Raw genomic sequence first — 18859 nt, forward strand, 5'->3', positions numbered from 1 at the left:
TTTCAGTGTTTTTAAAATCCACATATAAGGGAGATCGTACAATATTTGTCTTTCTCTGACTTCACTTAGCACAATGCTTTGAAGGTCCATCGATGTTGTTGCAAATGACAGGATTTCCTTTTTTTATGGCTGAATGATATTCCACTGTTACACACATACATTTTCTTTATCCATTCACCCATTGATGGGCACTTAGGGTGTTTCCACGTCCTGGCTATTGTGGGTAGCGCTGCAGTGAGCATGGGTGTGCAGATGTCTCTTCAAGATAGTGATTTTAGGGGTGCCTGGGTGACTCGGTTGGTTAAGCATCTGCCTTTGGCTCAGGTCAGGATCCCAGGACCCTGGGATCGAGCCCCGCATCGGGCTCCCTGCTCAGCGGGGAGTCTGCTTCTCCGTCTCCCTTCTTGTGTGCTCTCTCTTGCTCTTTCTCAAATAAATAAAATCTTAAAAAAAAAAAAAGATAGTGATTTCAGGGGTGCCTGACGGGCTCAGTCAATAGAGCATGTGACTCTTAATCTCTGGGTTGTGAGTTCAAACCCCATGTTGGGTGTAGAGATTACTTAACATAAACGGAATTAAAAAAAAAAGATTCATTAAAAAAAAGAAAAAGAAGTGATTCCATTTCCTCCAAATACATACCTATAAGTGAGATTGCTGGATCATATGGTAGTACTATTTTTAATCCTGGGGGGGAAGCACCATACTGTTTTCCATAGTGGCGGCAGCAATCACTCTGCTTTCAACATGAGGGTCGGGGGAGTTCCTGTGTCCTCATTTTGCCTCCTCCCCCTTCCCCTGTGAATTTGTGAGTTTGCCTTTGCGCAGTCCCTGCCCTCCCCGTTCCTCGGTGGATCCTTCGTGCCCTTCCCAGCTGCTCTCTTCTCTGGGAGTTCTCTTACTCACACCTAGGTGTCAGTGACTCAGTGCTACCCATTTGAGTTTATTTAGAGGGCAGCCCCTTTTAAAGCTCTAATAGAATAGTACTTGAGCCAAAGGAACAACTCTCTGATGGAAGAATTGAAAGTGCTATGGCACCCGTTCAGGGCAGAGAGTTTTCGATAGAGTGGGGGCAGGTCCCAGGGCTGCCTCTCGAATCACTTTGCCTAAGAAGGTTCCTCCTTAATATATAAAAGCCTTCCACAAGTGTTTCGGAAACCAGGTCTCGCTGATGGCAGATGAGCAGGAGAAGGAGAACTGCCTACTGGTGTTGTAAGGTATGACTGGAATCCAGCATTCAGTGTTTGGTGCCGTCTCTTCCTCTCCCTTCCCTGGTCTGTTTCCTCCTATGTCCAGGGTACATCAGATCTCTTGCTCTGCCAGCCTCCTAGGGTTATCGTGTGTGGAAACTTCTCTCTCATTATATATGTAAATATGTACGTCTATGTATGTATGTATATATATATAAAATGTATGCGGCATGATGTAAACAGTGGTTGCTAATGTTATTTCTGATTTGCTTTGGTCTTGCCCCCTTAGAGTAAGTAGTCATAGGACAGCAGTTGAGAGTAATAACTAATACTTACTGAGCACTCACTGTGTGTAAGTATCACACTGAGGACTTAATCTGAGTTATCACACTTAGATCTTGGGTCCTAAAGGATTTGAGATGGGGAAGAAGGAAGGGAATAGTCTCCCATTCTTCCTTGTCCCCAGGTCTTCCTTTGCAGGGACAGGTGGAAGGGAGAAGGAGCTAGCTGACGTTGGAATAAGGGAGAATAGGAGTGATGCCTTTAGGAGGAGAGAGGGCCAGGGAGCTGGGAGAGGAGCAAGGGAGGAAAGGGAAAAAAGGGAAGTGAGCTGGACGCCTGTTTTTGCCCCTTGGGTCCCCTCCACCTTGCACCTGCTCTCTGCTCCTGGGCTCCCCCCAACTTTTCCAGCTTCTGGAGGGTTTGGCTACTGGGGGAGGGGGGAGTGAGAGGTTGCGTGTTTATTCCTGGTCACCTCGCCACAGGCTTGCTATGACCCTCTGCCCAAGGTCACATCACCCCTCTCCATGCAGCCATCCTTTCTAGGTTCTGGTGTCTGCTCCCTCTGCTTCTCCAGGCTTGGGGTTACACCAACTCCTGTCGCCAGCCCTAGGTCCCCGCAACCCCCATTGCCGGCCTCTTTACACCCTGTGCTTAGCTTTGTAAATTCTCTGTTTTTGAAACTCTTCTTAACTACCCATTTGGGTATCCTGTCTGTCTGGGAGCCTGAGGTGGCCGATAGGAGGGTCACCAGCTCCGAAGGCAGAGCATAGATGAAGGCTTAAGGTGTCTTCACTCCTGAGGGTGCCCCCACCCTATCCAGGCTGAGGCCTCCGGGCTGGAATGTAGGAGTCAGGTTTGACCTTCCCTCCAGGGAAGGCCATGGGCTTCTCCCCTGCATCTCGGGTAGCCCCTCTGGATTGTTGCCGGAAAACTTACTTGTACCGGGAAGCCCACGTTCTGGGCACACGAATTTGGTGCCCAGATGGTGCCTGTATTTACAAAAGCCCAGCGCACTGACAGGACCTGCAGACACATGGATAAATATTTTGCCTCTCTTCTTAGGCAATATTTGAGTCTTTCACATTTAATTGCTGTCAAAGACAGGATGCTTGCATCCCCGAGGCAAAGCAAATAGTGAGGCCTCCAGCGGGGCTGTTTCAGCAGCTTCAGCCAGGCTCTCGGGCTGATCACCTGCCGCGCCAAGTGTCAGGTGGCTGGGGGGGCTGGGGGTGAGGGAGACGGAGGCAGCTGGCCGCAGCCTGCCTGGAACCGCTGGCCACTTGCTGAGTTTGTTTTGAGCCCGAGAGAACCTGATCTTGGCCAAGAAATCCGACACTTTTCTCAGACATCCGCGATGGGCACCTGTCTGGCCATTTCCAGGGAGATCTTGCTTGGTGTCTCCGAAGCGGAGTCCAACTGATACAATTCTCTACTCTTCATATTTTCCTCTGCTATTTCTTCTTAAAACAAAACAAAACCCAGAAACCTCGACCTCGTTGCCCCTTGGATTACATTTACAAATGCGATGAGAGGCTGTTCTGCGTCTATCTGGTTTTTTCCCACCTCGCTGTGATCAGATAAGCCTCTCCTTACCGTATCCAGACAGGGAAGGAGTGTTTGCTGTAGACGCAGAGTTCTGCAGCCATCACTTCCTTTTATTCATTAGATTCTGATTTGCCTTAATTATTTTAGTCCCTTGCATGGAACAGAAGCAGTTGGATGCCTTGCCCACTGTGGTTTTACAGAGGGCGCCTCCGATTATTCATTCCTTTCCTCCCAGCACGTGTTACTGGTGCTCACCCTGGGCTGGGAGCCGGGGAGAGCGAAATGAATGGGTAAGACCAGCCCCTGCCCTTGAGAAACTCATAATCTAGTGGGGGAGCGAGGCGTGTAAACGGATAAATCACAGTCCATCGGTGTGCTTGCCGCAGGAGGGCAAGAGCGCGGGGAGGAGAGCGGAGGGACCTGGTTGAACCACTTACTGCCCCTCTGTAGCTGGGCGCAGTCTAAGCTGCAAGGAAGGGCTTTGCCCAGGAGCTGCCATTTTGGCTACTTCTTGGGAGGGTTAGGTGTGCATCAGGGGAAGAAAGATAGGAGAGTAGGTGCAGAGTCCTGATGGATACGGCCGATCCAGGGCAGGGTAGGGAAGGCCACCTGGCTGGGACTTCCTGCCTGAGGAGTGTGAGGTTTATCCCGTGTGTAAGAGAGACCACAGTTTCCTTTCTGGAATAGAGTCCAAGCAGCGGTGTGGAGGGTGGCTTGGCGGAGGGAAGCTCTGGTCAGACACTTCTGGGTTCTCATCCTGGTGCTGCTCTTTCCTTGAGAAGGTCACTTCATTTTTTTGAGCCTCTTCTCTCATTTGTGAAATGTGATCATATTATGCCGATGGTCATAGGAACGCCTACTTAATTGGGTTGTATGAAGGATGAAGTAAGACAATATCCAGCACAGGGTTTTCTGCCATTGGGATAAGTACAGAACATGGAGGGTTACAAGTAGGTTGGGGATGTTGGTTCCTTAACAGGGAGGCTGACGGGGCCCAGGCAGCCGCATCCGTTTATCCCAGGGAGCCTTGCACACATCTCGTCTGTATGTGCCATGACATGAGTCAAGTTGGAAACCATTGTTTTCTGAAGCACTTGGCAAGTGTTTCCTACAAGCAAGTCTTCAGTAAATGTGGCCGTTGGTTGAGATGGGTCATTGTACTCACACAACTACTCTAGAGGCTGAGGGCACAGAGGATGGGCTGGCTTCCAGGGACACTTCTGAGGTAGAACTGACAGAATTTGGTGACCAGTTGGATGTCAGGGAGGATGGGCCCCACTAGAGAGGGGGAGGCCTTGGGGATGGCTGGGGGATTTATTATGTTGTAGACTGAATGGGAGGTTGATGCTATTCAAGGAGATTGTCATGGAAGTCAGAGCACGTGGGCTTAGGGTATGAACGTTACTTGAGATGGTCTGATATAGACTGCTTTCCCAAGAAGGCAGGGCAAGATAGCAAGTTAGGGAAGAAGGAAGACCCGGTGCGGATGTGGTCAGGGGGGAATGCCGGGGGCACGTGAGAGACTTGAGGACATTTAAAGGCTAAGGGGACAGAGGCAGAGGAGGTGAAGAAGGAAAAGGGTGTCTAACACTTTCTCCAAACTTTGCCTCCCTGGACAGTGTCTGTCCCATTGGAGGAGTGTCTGCCGATAACTGACAGTAGGGCAGTTGTCCAGATATGATTTACAATAAGGCATCCGATTCATGAGAGGTACTGTCTAAATTACTGCCCTCCACCAATTGCCGGGTTCCCTGCTGACAGTGAGCCAGGGGTCAAACAATTCAATCAGGTGCCGCCACCTACAAATTGAAAATCAGTGGGGTGCAAAATGGATTACCATCAAAATCTATTCAGGTGCAAAACCACATTTTAAAACCCCTAACCCTTAGAAATCACCTCTTCCCTGATTCTTTACAATCCCCTGACATTGAGTTTTAATATTCCCCAGATATTTGTAAGCATCAAAAGACATGCCTGCAGGAGACCAAAAGTGACAAGGAAGGAACTCCCAGTTGGTCCTTTCTTTTGGAATTTGCAAACATGCTGGATGTATGAATTAATGCATTGGTAATTCTGTTAGATTCTCGGGGGCAGCAGTTCTCGAACTTAGGTGTACAACAGAATCACCCGAGGGCTTATTAAAATTCAGATTGCAGGCTCTACCTCTGAGTTTCTGATTCGGCAGCTCTGGGATTAGGCCTAGGAAATGACGTTTCTAGCAAGTTCCCGGAGGATGCGGGTGGGCCCTGGACCACACTTTGAGAAACTCTGCTCTAAGTTACAGGAGTACTTCGATAAGTTGGCAAGGCATGCTTTGCTAGTCAGATTATCAGGAAAGGTTCCATTGGACCAGGTGTTGAGTATGTTAAGGGGCTTGATTTTTTTTTTTCCCCCCAAGAAGCCTGAGAAGAGGCTGATTCAAGGAGATAGACATGGATTTGAGGGCTTTGTGCTCAGAGGTGAGGTTGGGGCACGGGACGGAGGCCAGAGAAGAGGCCGCTCTGGCTCACCCTCCCACGAGACGGCAGGTGCTGCGGGCACAAATGACCTCATTAAGGCCAGAGCCTGTTCCGCGTTGGTCCATGGGTAAAAACTGGTCCTGTCTTTTGATGCCACGCCTCTTCCCATCACTTGAAAGTTGATTTTCTTAAGGTTAAACAACCACAGGCCCTACTTCCTTAGCAAGCTGCTATCAGCCTAAGCTTTGGCTCTTCCCATCCCTGAATGATGCCACAGAGGTATTTTTCTATCTAAATCGATGGTGTTTGACTTTAGTTCTACTCTGTGGAGAGTAGACATGACTTTTTGGCGTCGAAGTTACTGCCTTGTATAAACTATAGGTGTCACCAGGCCCGATAGGAAACAAGTCTCTTTCCCCAGGACAGAAAAATGGGTCCCAGAAACTGCCCCAGACGTGGTTGCTGCCTCTTTAACGTTCGGTTTCCCGTCTCTCTTTGGCAGGAGAAATTGAGCGATGCACGTACATCAAATACCACTACTCCTCAGCCACCATCCCCAGGAACCTCACTTTCAACATCACGAAGACCATCCGTCAGGATGAGTGGCATGCCCTTCGTAAGTACACCTGAGTTTCTTTCTTTGGCGGTGACCTTTGGAGGTCGCGGAGGTTTGGACGCCCATCAGCAGCCTGGTCTGGACGGATGGATGCGCCTGTTAGACCTGTGGATAGTCTTGGAGCACAACAGCAGTTCCTTAAAGTGTCAATACCTGGGTCAGAATCGCCTCCGCTGGCTTGGATTGCGTTAGATTTAAAGAGTTTGCTTCTAAAATTAAAAACAGGGGCACGTGGCTGGCTCAGTTGGTAGAGCATGTGACTCTCGATCTTGGGGTCGTGAGTTCAAGCCCCACCTTGGGAGGGAGAGCCTACTTAAAAAAATAAATCAAGGCAACAAATAAATGTAACATAAAAAAAATTAAAAAAAACCCCCAAACAACAAACAGACAATGATGGGTAATCTTACTTCATTACCGGGTAAGTGTTTATGATTTCACCTACCTAATGAAGCCAGCTCCTGGGATCTAACCTCAGCGCCTCTCCTGAGTTGCTTGGAGTATTAGAGTGGCAACCTGTGAACCCCTTGTGCCATTCTTTGTATGGGGTGAGGCCAGCTGGGGGTTGCAGGCTGCATAGCGTTGGGAGTTTACGTCTGGGTGGGTCGCTAAGGCATAGGATCTTGTCCTCAGCTTACGAGTTTCTGTTTCCCCAAGAATGAGAGACTTGGGGACCCAGTTCACATGTGATTGCAGCAGAGGTCAGAATATCTGCCTCCAACGGTTAGGGAGTTTCTTGGTCAGGGGCCCTGACTCTAATTATGATAAGAGAATGACTTCATGAGCAAACAGTTAGTTGGCTATTTTCATTTTTCTGTTCCATGGGCACGTCCTGCTCGTTCGTGTCTGGGAAGCTGTCCTTTGCTGGTGGCACAGTTCTTCATGGGGCACATTCTGCTCCGAGTTGTTTCTGTTGCATTTGTTACTTCTTTCCTGTTGCAGCTCACCACCTCCCCAATATCACAAGGCTAAAAATCAGTTAACATTTATATGCGAGGAAGGGTCTTTTATTGTTTGCTCAATTGTTCCGTCAACTTTGAAGAAGGTTGAAAACCTCTTTCTTCCCTTTACTGTTGCCTAGTTGTGCATGCATGGGGTCCCACAGGTATCTTCCACTTGTTAGTTTGGCTTCAACGAAACGACGGTGGATTGAGGTGGCGGGAGGTGAGAGGGGCGAGTAAGATTAAAACAGAGCAACGATTCATTGGTTTCAGGAAAAAAGACTGTGCCCAGGTGTCTGGATGATTGTTGCCACCACTGGCCCGAAGTGATAGGGCAGGTGTCAGTGGATGGGAAGGCATTAACCAAATTGTTACCTTCAGGCTTTGACATTACTAGAGACAGTAACCAGAACGTGGGGACAGAGGGCTAATGTTGTAATTCCCATGTACTAGACATTGAGCTAGGCTTACACATACTTATTTAACTTTAATGTGAGATTTGCGTTAGAGATTCTAGTACTCAGGATTACTAATTTTTTTTTTTTTTTGGATGTAGACACTTAAGGAGACAAATATGTAAATACCTGAAAATGCCTGTTTCTCGCATTACATTGGTCTACTGTAACAGAAGCCCACAGTAGATGTTCAAGATTCCTGATAAGCCTTGCTGAGTAACCACTTAAATATAACTTAAGTTATGGGGGTCATAACAGAATCTAAGAAGGAAGAAGTGATTGACGTAGCTTCAGTTCGTATTTACTCAGTTCAGCCAAAGGTACTGAGTTTTTCTATGTACCAGGCACGTAGTGGATACTGAGGCCACAGGGAACTCTTTGAAAGAGCTCACATCTGGAGGTGGAGGTGGGTGGGGGAGGGACATATTCACAAAGCAAATAATTACAAGGCAGTGTGATAATTATAATATAGTATAATTGTTTCAAGCAATTAAGATAGTTTGTGAACGTTTTCCAGGAAGAAGGAGAATTAGTATAAATTGCACTGATGCATTTCAAGGGAAACCCAATAGAACACTATTGGCTGCGCACAGTAGATACCCGGAATTCGACTAGATTACCCATTGCAACATTGCTGGAATTGTTATGTGGTGTTGGCAAAGACTGAGAGAGGAGGCTAATGCCAAGGTTTGTGGAATTTTCTTTGAGTCCAGTGTCTCTGGGCTCCTTATTCCGAAACTCTGGTACCATTGGGTTCTGCAAAATCGTGTGTGCAGCTTATGCTTGTGAATTGGGGTACTACTAGATCTCTGCTTTTAATGGATAAAAGCTCTCTCAGCAACTGATATGCGAAGGTTTTTGACATCCCATGGTGGGTGAAGTGGAGGGTACTCTTTGGCGAGGGATTTGTCTACCTGTTTCGCAGAGTGGCCTAATGGTCTTTTATTAAGCAGGCAGGGAACATTTGCCATTCCTGACATCGATGACAGCTATTTTTAGCTAGAGGGCAGGTGAGCATCTGTCACATCTGAAGTTGGTGCTAAGTGTAATTGGCAATGCTGGCATAATGGGAAAGGATAATAAATGTCAATTTTAATTTCAAAGGTCAGATATTGATATTAAGTAGGAAGTAGGCTCATGAGCCCCCTTTCAAATAAAGTAGAAACTACAAAGACTAGTAAACCTCTACAACCAAGCTTTGGAAATTAAAAAAAAAAAATCAGACTCTGATTTCTTATTTGAGAGTTCTGTACTCTGTAATACTGTAAATGAGATCAAATAAATCCATTTGATACCAGGTTGGTTATCATTTTGGAATTTGACCATAATATCTTATATTCTATCATTTTGCTCAATAGATCATATTTGCCAAAGGCAAGAAATCAATTTTTTTTCTGAAAGAACTTGGTAAATATTTCAGACTTTGCTTAAACTGAGGTTAAACATTTCTCATTAGGGATTTGCATGGGGTCATCACCCCTTGATGTGGAGAAAAACTATTTTTTCAAATAGGAAAAGCACAATTTGGTTTAAAACTGTGCTGTAGTTTCTGAACAGTTAACACCACCAGTGGGAGGCTTCACTGTTTGGCTGAGAGCTCATCCACTTTATGGTCAAGTGAATAGTAGGTGAAAGAATAAAATTATTTGTAGGTCACTAGGCTTATAAATCCAAGTGTAAAGAGATAATAACCACCTTGGGGAATAAAGGTGAGAACCAAATATGTGTGTGTGTTGTGGGGGGTGGTCTCTGAGTTTCGAACACCTACTTGTCTGAGCGACTTGCTGGGGAGGTTTACTCGGGCTGCATGGTGATGGCTGGTGGGGCACTGTGTATCCTTGTTGTCCTTCTCACCCCCGTCCAAGCTCCCTGGGAGGAGGCAGAACTCCTTCCGGAGTTGGAACTGTGTCCTCATTCCACCCGGGCCTGGCGCTCGGTCTGGGGCAGCCCCCTTGCCGTCCTGTCTGTCTGCTGCCTCCCATTAGGTTCCAGTGACCCTGAGTGGCGTTTGTCCAGCCCCCGTGGGTCTGACCCAGATCCTCCTGCCCCCTCCAGCACTGGGCCAGTGAGGATGGGACGGTGGTGACAGGAGATGAGCTTGGCCAGTGCCACCCTCCGGGTGGGTTGTCCAGTGTAATGTTTTGAATGTGACAAAATCTGATGAGTGGCGGTGAGGGGAAAGCAGGCTGGCACTGCAGCGGCACCCGAAACAATGCCACTTCCTCTTTTCACTAGAAAATAATGTCCCCACAGGCTTTTCATGCTCTGCAGCTCCGTCTGAGGTTGCAGCCCTTGTTGGGAGGATTCTGTGTCCTCCTGCCACCTCCAAGGGCCCCTGAGGCCATCCCCAGTGGCTCTGCCTTTGCTCTGTGTGCCACTGGCGTCCCTTTGGCATGCCCTTTCAGTGTAGCTGGAGGTCTGCGCGTAGCCATTGGCTGGGCAAGGGGGAGGTGGGAGGGCGGACAGCCTGGGTGGCCCGTGAGAGGCCCCGGGGAGCCAGGAGGCCGAGAAAGCTGGGTCTGGGAAGACGTCCCTGAGAGATGAGTGCTTCTGCAAGAGGGAGTTGGCACGGAGTGGAGCTGCACCGGGTGACCCTGGGGAGGCTAGCAGGTGGCACCGAGGAGGAGCCTGCCTGGGGGCCCAGGGCAGGCACCCGGTGGAAGGTGCGAGAAGGATACGCCTTCTTACCCTCTGATCTCTGCTTTGCTGCTGCCGAGTTTCCCGTGGGGTCTGAGCCCCAGGACTCCTGAGTCGCCGTTCTTGTGCACTCGGGGGTTTTTCATTCCACATGGCGTTTTCAAGATGGAGGTTTCAGCTCACAGCTGATTGCCCCTGGCAGCGGGAATCAGGGAGCTGGGACTCCACTTCCCTGCAATCAGATCCTGTCCCTTATCTCTCAAGAGGCTGAGAGCCAAGAAAGCTAGAGTTCTTTATATATTTATTTTTTTAAAGCCTCCTTCTGTCAAGACTGAAAGTTCAGTTAATTAGATCCGATGGTCACATGGCACATTTCCAGCTGGCCAGGGAGTGAAAGAGAAGGAGGAATGATCTCCTCCTCCTGACATGGACATCGCTGCTCCCCCATCCTCCTGAGCGCGCTCCTCCAACAACACACAGACACGCTCACACACTAGCTCTGGAAAGTGGGATTGAAGAAATAAGATCTGTCGTTAAAGAGGGAGGAGGGGAGAGGAGGGAGGGGGCGTAGGGGAGGGAGACAGACAGAGATGGAGCCTGAGGCTGTCAAGAAGCAAGGTCATTTCAGTGGATGTGCTGAAAGAAGGAGAAGAAATCAAAATCCAGAAGTTTCTTTTCTAATGCAGACCCTCGAATGACACACCTGGCTTCCTGGCCCCAAGGCTTGAGGCTGCCCATGGCGGGGGGGCCTGTAGGCTAGCTCAGTTTTGGGGGTCAGCCCCCTCCCAGGCTGGTGTATGGTGAGAAGCTCAGTGTGTCCTGCTGCTCTGTTGTGCATTTCAGTGCAGAACCCTCACCTTACTCTGCTTGGTCAAGCCCTACTTGGTCTCCCCCTCTTCTGGCCTCTTCCACACCCTCTCCTCTTTCCGTAATTAGTGCATCCTGCCCCTGGACCCTAGTCTCCCTGGGCTGCTGTCTCACTCCCTCTAGCCACCCCCAGGTCATGCCCACCTCTTGTGCCCTAGGCTACTTCCTGCTCTTCCCCCTGGCCTTGGCCTTCTGGACTTGGATTTATGTTGGCTCCTTGCCTGATGGCACTTGCCTTTTCCTCTTCCAGTGGACTGCCTGGCAGCTCCTGGACCAGCCTGTTCATCTACTCTCTGGACTTTTCTCCCATTCAGACCTCTGGGCTCCAGCTCAGGACTTGCCTGGGTTTCTGGTTCCTCCTTCCCCAGCCATCCCTGGTCAGGACAAGATGAATGTGGTAGACCAAGGGGCTTGGAATGAAAAGAAAATAATAGTAATTAACTTTGTTCATATCCACAGTAATGCCCCTCAGAGGGTGGCTCGAGGTTTCCTCCTGGGAGCCCAGCCGCAGTGTTCCTGCTCCTTTGCAGACAGAGTAACGGAGCCAGGGAGAAAGGGGCTGCCTAGAGGTTCCACCTTGGCCTCGGAGGAATCTGAGACTCAGAATCCAGGTCTGAACTCCAGCTGACTCCCTCCAGCTATTTTTTTCCTTTCTGTTTCTGGCTGCTGTTATGTAAAACAGCCTAATGAAGTAAACATCCCAGACATTAGAAGTTTAGGTCCCCTGCAGTGTCAGCCATTTTCCTTCCCCTGCATCCGCATCGGAGCCCAGCCTGAGGGAGCCTCTTAACTGCGTGCAGTCTGTTGCGAGCTGCCTCTTGCTTGCAAGACTGGCCTCCATGGGGGTCATGCCTAGCAAGAAACTGTCCCCAGAACTGTGAAAACTTGGTCGCCCAGAAAGTCAATCATCAGGGCATCACCATATGTCACTTGGTGTCCTAAAGTATTTGCTTTTTGCAAACCACCTTTGTCTTTCTGCCCCACACAGCCCTTGCAGGGAATGTTGTAAACTTTTGAGGATCCCCATGGGCTGCTCCATGCCTGTCCTCCCAGAGCTCCCATGGTTTTTCTGCAGCGAGTCAGGCAGAGAACACAAACCCCCTTCATGTGCCATTGCACCTCTACCTGCCCTGGCAGCAGTAACTCCTGCCAGGACACACCTTTTCTTCACAGCTTCCCCTGCCTATCAAAAATTTGATGAACTTGTTTGTACAAAGGTGTTCATGTCTCCTTGGATTGCCTCCCCAATAGTATTTTTAATTTTCAAAAGACCTAACCCAAAGGGATGGCAGTGAGGTGATTAAAGGTAGTGTGGAGATCCTTAAAATCATAATGCATATGCTCTCCCTCCCACCTACTTAGGTGGCTGGCCTGCCTAGGGCTTGGTGACGGGAATGGAGTGGACAGGATGGGGGTTTATTTTTGAGATGGCCTCAGGAGTGGGAAGGAAGGAAGCCTCAGGTAAAAGGTGGGGTGGAGTAGGATACCAGTCTTTCTGTTAAAGATGCGCTGATGATCCACCTACTGAAGCAAATCTGAGGACCCCCATGCCGGTGTAATTGTGGTTTCAACCACAGTTCATCTGAATGTGCAGGTCCAAGTTTGTGCGGGGAATTAGTTGGAAGTCTGGCCTAGAGGCATTCTCTCAGCTTCTGCAGATTGGAAGCTGCTTTCTTCCAGCCGAGCATCGTGATACGGACGTCACAAAGGAGAACCGGGTACAACCCCACTGACATCCCTCGCCCATTTGTTCATTTACTCATTCAATATTCATGGAGAAGCCGTGTTAGGTGCTAGAGGGGATATTAAAAGGTATTCTGCTTTCCAAATTGGATGATATATTTCCAAGTGCCAACCTGGCAAGGGATCAGACTGCTTGTTGCTTAATGTTTATTGACTACCCGGAGCGTGCAGGCTAATGCTACTGACGTGCACACATCATGGGTCCCGAACTCCACGCTTAAGTCAGCAAGAATTCCTTGTAGACGGCGTAAAAGCAAAATAGAAGGCCCAAACTACCCTATCACAGAGGCATGGCCTGTTTTTTTAGAGCAAGGGAGAAGTGGGGATGACCTGGGATCTTCCTTTTCTTGGCCCTCTGAGGGAACTGTCCCAGCTCTAGGTGCTGAAAAGGAAGCTCCGTATGGCCTGTGATTCCTCTTTCCAACAAATATGATAATCATGGCTCACTGTCCAGGCACACTGTAACAGTCGGGGTGGGGGGGGGGGTAGGGAGGAACAAAAGCAGAACCTGAGTATTCCAGCGGGCAGGGACAGCTCAGCAACCGTGAATGTGGGTTGGATGAGGCATGGATGTCTGGGCAGCAGACACTTGTCATCAAGGCAGTGGGTCAGTGGTATGAATACTGTGGGTACTACTTTGGGGGACTCTGGACTACATGATCCAATTCTTACAGACCCCACTTCTAGAGGAGATCTAGAGCATTAGGGAGTTAAAATAAGGAATTCTAGAGAATAGTGCCTGAGAAAATCCCACTTTTAAGATCTGGGATACACAGGTCAAGGGGTATCATGCCTTGAACAAGATGGGAGATCATTTTATAAAAGCAGGAGTCTCAAACTGTGACCAGGATTGGTCCTGGGCTTTGGAGGTGAGGCTGCTTCTGAAGATGGTAGGACAATGGGGAGGGCAGGGGGGAGGCATCCGGGTATCAGAATGGCTTAGCAGAAAAAGTAATTAAGTTCTATATTTTGTGGTAAAGATAACCTGTCAGAGTCTAGACCAGTGCTACTCAAATGTGGTCCATGGACCATCAGCATCATCTGGGAACTCATTAGAAATGTGAATTCACGGGCCCCAGCCCAGGCCTATTGAATCAGAATCTCTAAAGTTTGAGAACGCTTGGTGTTGGGGGGACATTGGTGGGGGCTGTAGTGGTCGGTGAAGGCTTGGGAGGACAGAGCATGGCTGGGCCTTGAGTGGGAGTTGGGAGAGGGAATATTGCATTTAGCACAACCTCTCACACAGGAGCAGGACCTTTAACCTATTCATGTATTGTTTGTTGTCTGTGTGTCTGTGTCTATTTTCTATTAGAGCTTTGGTAATTCACTTTTCTTCCATATTTCTTCTTGTTAATTGAATAAAACTGCATGGAAAAGGTGAGCTATTTTCTTTCTGTTTGTCTGTCTTTCTGCATTATGTGTGCTATTAACATCTTCCTGATATCTAGCCTGAAACCTCTTTGTTGTGTCTCCAACATTCTCTTTTATTCAGAAACCGGTTTCAGGCTCCAATGAGGCTAGGGGACACTGGATTGAGTTCCAGCTCTGTTGCTGTCTAGGTATATGACCGTGGGCAAACTATGTAAGTGTTTTAAACCCAAACACTCATCTGTAAAACAGAGGTAATAATACCTGTCTTGAGAGTTATTATAAGGTTTAAATTAAATAAAATGATACACGTGAAATCAGTAAGTCTGCAAAGCCTGATACCAAGTGGCATTAGGTGCCATGATTAAAGGAGCACAGAATTGTACCGGGCGTTGAGATCCCCATAGGATGTGGGGGAGAGGCTTTAAAATGACCTTTCGTGGACTTGGGGGCTTTTCTATTGAACTCTGCACAGGTTGTGTGGGTGTTTGCCTCCTATGTGGCTGCACATGTTAGTGGGTCTGTTGTGGGTTCGCTGTCTACCCAGGTGTGTGTGGTGGGAGCTTGCATCGGGTGCTCACAGTGTGGGAGTAGAAGGTGGCTGAGAGGATTATGTGCTGAATGGCAACAGTGTGGCATATTGTGAAAGGAATTTCAGAGCAGAAAATCATCAGTGTTTGGGATCCTCAGTGGGATAGCAGTAGCAGAAGCAGCCCTCTAATTTACCAGTTGTGTCCAATAAGAATACGGTTTAGACAATAACAGGAGTCTCTAAAAGAAGATTTACATACCGAGTGTCTAAGAAGTAACATTTTCAGAGCTTCGAAGATAAATATGCTGTGAGTACATTTGTACTGAAATCGTTGAGGGGAGCGTGGAAATGATTCTCTTGACTGTTGTGGCTCAGCCCTGCCTTTCAGGAAGACTGCAATTTCCAGTATGTATTGTGATCAGATGCTCTTCTCTTCCTGAAGTGGAAATATATATCCCAAAAGTGGATACTGCAAGAGTGTTGGGGATATAGGGAAAGGAGGAGGGTCTAGGAAGAGGGTAGTTGGTGTGGTTAGGGTTGAGGGGGAGGCGTGATATTCCTATTCTGGGGGAAAAAGGATGCTCCTTATTTTCAACTCCGTGCTCACGATGGACTATGGGGTGGTGCTGGCTATGGTCACAGATACTGCGTTCTGTGAAGGACCAAGAATTGCAGGGAGATAGGTTGGCCTTGAAAATCGCTTGTAACCTACTAGTTGGGTGAGAGGGGGCTACAGCTCTGCCTGGCCTGAGTCCTCTTGGGAGGCAGGGCTGGGCATGAGCATTGGTGGGACTATTCTATAGCCATGACCATGGGGAGAAGATGGAACTTGAGTTCTGACAGCAGGGGTTCTAGGGAAGAAGTGAGGATCTGAAGTGCCAGGTTCATGGAGTGGGCAGAAGGCAAGAACTAGATCCAGGGTGAAGGTAAGGTGGAATATGTAGGGTCACCCAAGAGGTGGTAAAGCATTGCTGAGTCCAAGACTCTGGCATTGCCCATCAAGTCGTATTTAGTGATTGGCAGTGTTGGCTGCTAGGACAAACCTCACATTTCTCTGTTCATGCCTAAGAAGAAAGGCCGCATAAATTGATCAGGTTTAAGGACTTTTTGGTGGTGGTGGTGGGGCATTGTCTTAATGATGGAGTTACCAGGGTGAGCTAAAATGTCTGGTCCTCTGAGATAATTGTGGGAACTGACCCCTGCCCTTGTTCAACTTTGGGGCTGATATTCTCTGCTATTCTCATAGTAGGCCAAGAGGCTGGCCTGGTTCTGGCTAATTCAGGCTTACCTAAAGTAGTTCTCCATGGAGTCTAGCCTTGCTCATGTAAAGCTATAATTCTGTGTGTAGAAGGTGGGAGGTGGAGCTAAGCCTGAGCCAAAAATACTGTGTTACTTGTCTTGCCTCACTCTCTATGCATATCTGTCTTAGGAGTCTTCCATGGAAGATTGGTATCGACTACAGTTAAAACATTCTTGGATTCTTTGTAATTCAACATTCCAACCAGGGCCATCTAAACGAACTTCCTGTCACGATGGAGATGATCTATAAATTTGCATTTCCTGATATGCTAGCCTTAAGCCATATCTGACTGTTGAGCCCTTGATATAGGAGTAGTGCAACCAAGCAATTCAATGTCTAATTTAACTTAATTTAAATTTAAATGATCACACATGGCCAAGTAGCTACCGTATCAGACAGGGTAGTTCCAAACAATCCTCAAATTTCTTAAATAGATTCCACTTCCAAATTATAAACTGTTGATTATGAATATTCACACATTAAAAACAAAACCTTACAGGTTTTCTGGGTGCCCTGGCCATTTTTAGGGAAATAAGAATGCACATTCCCTTGAGTCGCCCAGATACTCATTCGCCACGCTGCCCTTGGCCTCCCAGACGCCCCACTCCCAGAACTAACTGGGGTATTCTTAGGCTTTTCTGCTGGCCTATGCCGTGGGCAGGTAAGGAGAGGTGGCAGGGACAGTGTCTCATCATTACCTGTGCCAAATCTGGGCCAGGTTGTTGCAGGTCGGGTTCCCTGGGAAGATCTTGAGGTGGAGTTTTGCTAGAGGATGTTTATTAAGGAGTGCCCTAAGAACCTACTTTTTTGGTAAGGAAGGGACAGAGCAGGGTTTGAGTTTGACAGAGGGAGAAGTCCAGCAATAATACAGGCCCAATGCCCCCCCACCAGAGGCTCTGGTCCTACAAGTGACCCTTCAGAATTTCTGGAATGGGGTTGAGATGTCTGGGCCTCAGCCTCCCACACTGGTTACTTCTTGGATGTGGGCTCACCAGAATAGGGGCGGCTTTGGGCCTCAGTGCTCTGTGTCTGAGTAATCCCCAGAAGGGGCTGACCCCTGAAGGCCAACAGCTCTCCCAGAACCAGGGCAATAAATCCTCCCATGATGGGGGTTCTGGGTGGTGCGCACATTGTCCACTGCACAGGCTTTTGACATAAGTGATTCTTGGAGGTTGCCCGTAAGGTGACAGACTCAGATGGAGTACCTTGCCCAGAGCTCTAGCCTCTGAGAGACAGAGGTGGGACTACAACCCAGGCCTTGGTGGTTGCAAAATTCATGCTCTTTCCTCACCCGAGGATCCCTTCCCTGTGCCTTACTGGACAAACCTACTCACAGACTCTTCTCTCTGCCTGTTTTCTCAAGTATGCTTTCTTATTTTCATTATCTTACGGGACAGCCCTACTTCATCCTCCCCCTCTCCTACCATCAGTGACTCCCCCATTATCTAAAGCAAGTGAAGATCTCTCCCCATGAACCGCCAGGCTAGCCAACCCTCCATGCAAGAGCTCAAGTAGTCAAAAGAAATGAAAGAAAGCTATTTATTTTCCACTTCTGTTTTTTTTTTTTTCCATTTAATTACTGGTATCACAACAGGTCTTTTTTCTGTTGCTTTTTATTGCAGATGTGTAGTATTTTATCTACATTATGAGTTAAATAGGCTTTTGTGGACTAGCCTCGAAACCCAATCATTTATAACAGACATGACTTCTCTGGAAATGGGTTCTGAATTCTAAATCACTGACTTACAAATGAGGATTGAGAACAGAACTCCTTTCACAGCTGGAGACTGGCTTTCTATTTTCTGGGCAGTTTGCCTCTGAATGGTGTCACCGCCTCCCTTCTTTCTGCATCTCATACTGGGTCCCCGAACCACACGCCACCCGTGGGGCGAAAGCACAGACTCCTCCTAGGTCCCTTGTTCTCAGTTTGTAACCAGCTGCTGATACAAAATTAATTAATGCCCCATGGTGTGCCCTGTGTAGGCTTATCTGAAATCCAGAAATCCAACCGAGAGACCGCAAGCATCCTTGGCGCTAGGTATCATTCAGTCTCAGTCCTCCTCTCTGTTCACGTTGATAAGATGAGACTAATTATGTAAGATTTCCCTGAGGCTCCTTGCCTGGGCACCTAGCACCAAATTAGAAATGAGCAGTCAGAGGTGTGTGTGTGTGTGTGTGTGTGTGTGATCTTTTGAGGCCGAGAGACTCCTGAACAAGGATGTGGAGGTGACACCACACGGGATGACATCAGCGTTCGTATTCCCCATGCCACCCCATCCCACCACCTCACTCCTGGAGCTTCTAGATGCTGCACAGTTGCCAGGGAAACCAGGAAAAGGAGCTATACAAAAGCTACCTTTCCAGAGCTCTGGGCAAATCCTCTTGGGAGTAGAGCAGAAGGAAGGGTGTGTTCCTTCAGGCCCTGAGATGAGGGGAGATGCCGACGTCAAGCCAGCACCCCCCCCATGCTGCCCCAGTCCGGTTCCATCCCTGTGTCACGTTAGCATTGCACGCTGCCGCCCTCCCCCATCCCCCATTGCCATCTGCTCCTATCCAAAGGGATCTTTTCATTTCCGGGAAGTAAACATCACTTCATGTCAAAAAGAGTAGGACCTCTGATTTATGGTTAAGGTTTGAAATCCGGTTACTGTTTAGCTTGGCAGAGCTAACAGAAATGTGCAGTTAAAAATTACTACCTCTGTTCCATTTCCTTGTTAAGTTGAAGGAGAAGGGCGGGGATCCTAAGTATTTGCAGTTCTTGGTGAGAGCTTTGCGCTCTGGTTAACGAAGCGCCATCTTTGGTCCTTCGTGGAATGACCTGGCAGGACCTTCATTCCCAGGGTTTACTGAGGGCCTGTGATGTGCACAACTGGGCAGTGAAGGAGGGGCCTTCGAGGGCCCTACAGTCTACTAGAGAGCCTAGAGCAGCG

General features: G+C 48.4%; 1 protein-coding gene across 1 annotated transcript in view; it reads left to right on the plus strand.

Annotated features, from left to right (window-relative positions):
* TMEM178B (transmembrane protein 178B) overlaps positions 1 to 18859 on the plus strand; it is a 336121-nt gene that overhangs the window by 104452 nt on the left and 212810 nt on the right. The window contains exon 2 of the mRNA XM_036111337.2: positions 5976 to 6089. Coding sequence (XP_035967230.1) covers positions 5976 to 6089 — 114 coding nt within the window. The remainder of the gene's footprint in view (positions 1 to 5975; positions 6090 to 18859) is intronic.

Source organism: Halichoerus grypus, chromosome 12 (assembly GCF_964656455.1).
Source record: "Halichoerus grypus chromosome 12, mHalGry1.hap1.1, whole genome shotgun sequence".
Taxonomy (NCBI): Eukaryota; Metazoa; Chordata; class Mammalia; order Carnivora; family Phocidae; genus Halichoerus; species Halichoerus grypus.